Consider the following 1,529-nt stretch of genomic DNA (forward strand, 5'->3'; position numbering starts at 1 on the left):
ACCAAAGGCGGGGTCTGCCCCGGGGCGTGGCGGGGATGGGACCTTCCTCCCCACCAGCCTGGGGGTCCCTCGGCAGATCGCTGCCGATGGAGGTGCTTCTGGCTGCTCTGCCCCGAGCTCTCCCCAGTCATTATCAGTAACGCCTGGACTCCCACAGCCCCGGGCACTGCTGGACGGCCCCCTCCGTCCCACCGTGCTCAGAGTCACCCCCGGACCCCGAGGGACTTGCAGCTCCGAGTGTGGGCAGGGCACAGCAGCTGGGAAGGGGGCCCGTCCCCAGGGGTGCCCGCGATGCCCCGTCCCTGCGGGGCGATGGAGGAGAGCATCCCCAGCACAGCCCTGACCGTGGAGCTCCGCTGCCTCGGCGCAGCCGGCGCTGCTGTCCCGCACGGCCCTGGCCAAGGGGACACGGGCACTGTCCCCCCCACTTCACACCTTTCTCAGTTGACCCCTTCCCAGCCCAGGGCCCCATCCTGCCCCAGGCGCGTGCCTGCGGATGCGGCAGAGGCATTGCCCAGCTGCAGGGGTGAGGAGCCTGGGGGTGCGCACAGGCCTTCCCCGCCGGATTGGGTGGGCAGCCCCCCTAGTCCCTGCCGCACACTGCACCGAGGCCTCTGGCGATGCAGAGCGTGTCCCTATCGGGCACGGGGAGGAGCCGGGGGGGCTCCCCCCAGCACCGCTCTGCTCCTTTGCCCCGGGCAGGCTCGCGGGTGCTAACACCCTGTTCACACCGACCCAGCTATTGAAGACACCCCAGCCATGATGACATCCCCCCTCTACCTGGAGATCATCATTTACTGCACTGGGGCGTTCCTCATCTCCTGCATGGTGGTGACCGTCATCATCTACAAGATGAAGAGCACCACCAAGAAGACAGACTTCAACAGCCAGCTGGCCGTGCACAAGCTGGCCAAGAGCATCCCCCTGCGCAGACAGGTAACAGAAAGTAGAGAGGGGGTTTGTTTGCACCTACTGCCCCTTCTGGGGGACCTGCCCTTTTTGGGGGGAGTTTTCTGGATGAGGATGGATGGGGGGAGACCCGGGACCATCTCACCGTGCTGCACGTACCACCTTCTCCAGCCTTGTGCCCGTCCGTGGCGTGGGGTGGGGACCGTCAACGGGCTCTGCCCTGGACTGGCAGTGCAGCGAGCAGGGGGTGCTGCATAGCCCCTCCTCGTCCCCTGGTCTGCGGGGCTCAGCGGGGCTCAGCGGGGGTGATGAGGAGGACCAGAAGGATTTACAGTGATTTGATGTTCTAGCAGAAGAGCATATTTTACACACTGAGGAGACAGGAGGACTCCCAGGCTGTATGTTTTGTGGTATCAGCATGCTGGAAATTAATTAAAAATTATTTAGTCCGGGTCCAACGTGGAAGCAGCGCTGACGGGGCCCCACGCCTGCAGGCAGCGCTGGGGGGGCAGGAAGGGAAGGGGGCTGCGGGTTGGGGTGCGAAGGCTCCTGGTCAGCATCTCCCTCCCAGCGGGGGCAGCCACCCGCGGCACCCAGCGCTGCGTGAAGGGAACCCACGG

The 1,529-nt window shown here is 65.4% G+C and overlaps 1 protein-coding gene across 1 annotated transcript in view; it reads left to right on the plus strand.

Moving 5' to 3' along the window:
• The window catches only part of FGFR1 (fibroblast growth factor receptor 1), a 22,969-nt gene that overhangs the window by 17,873 nt on the left and 3,567 nt on the right, over positions 1-1,529 (plus strand). The window contains exon 9 of the mRNA XM_009318614.1: positions 740-946. Within this exon, the coding sequence (XP_009316889.1) occupies positions 740-946 (207 nt within the window). The remainder of the gene's footprint in view (positions 1-739; positions 947-1,529) is intronic.

The sequence above is a fragment of the Pygoscelis adeliae genome, unplaced genomic scaffold, assembly GCF_000699105.1.
Source record: "Pygoscelis adeliae isolate BGI_AS28 unplaced genomic scaffold, ASM69910v1 Scaffold52, whole genome shotgun sequence".
Classification (NCBI taxonomy): Eukaryota; Metazoa; Chordata; class Aves; order Sphenisciformes; family Spheniscidae; genus Pygoscelis; species Pygoscelis adeliae.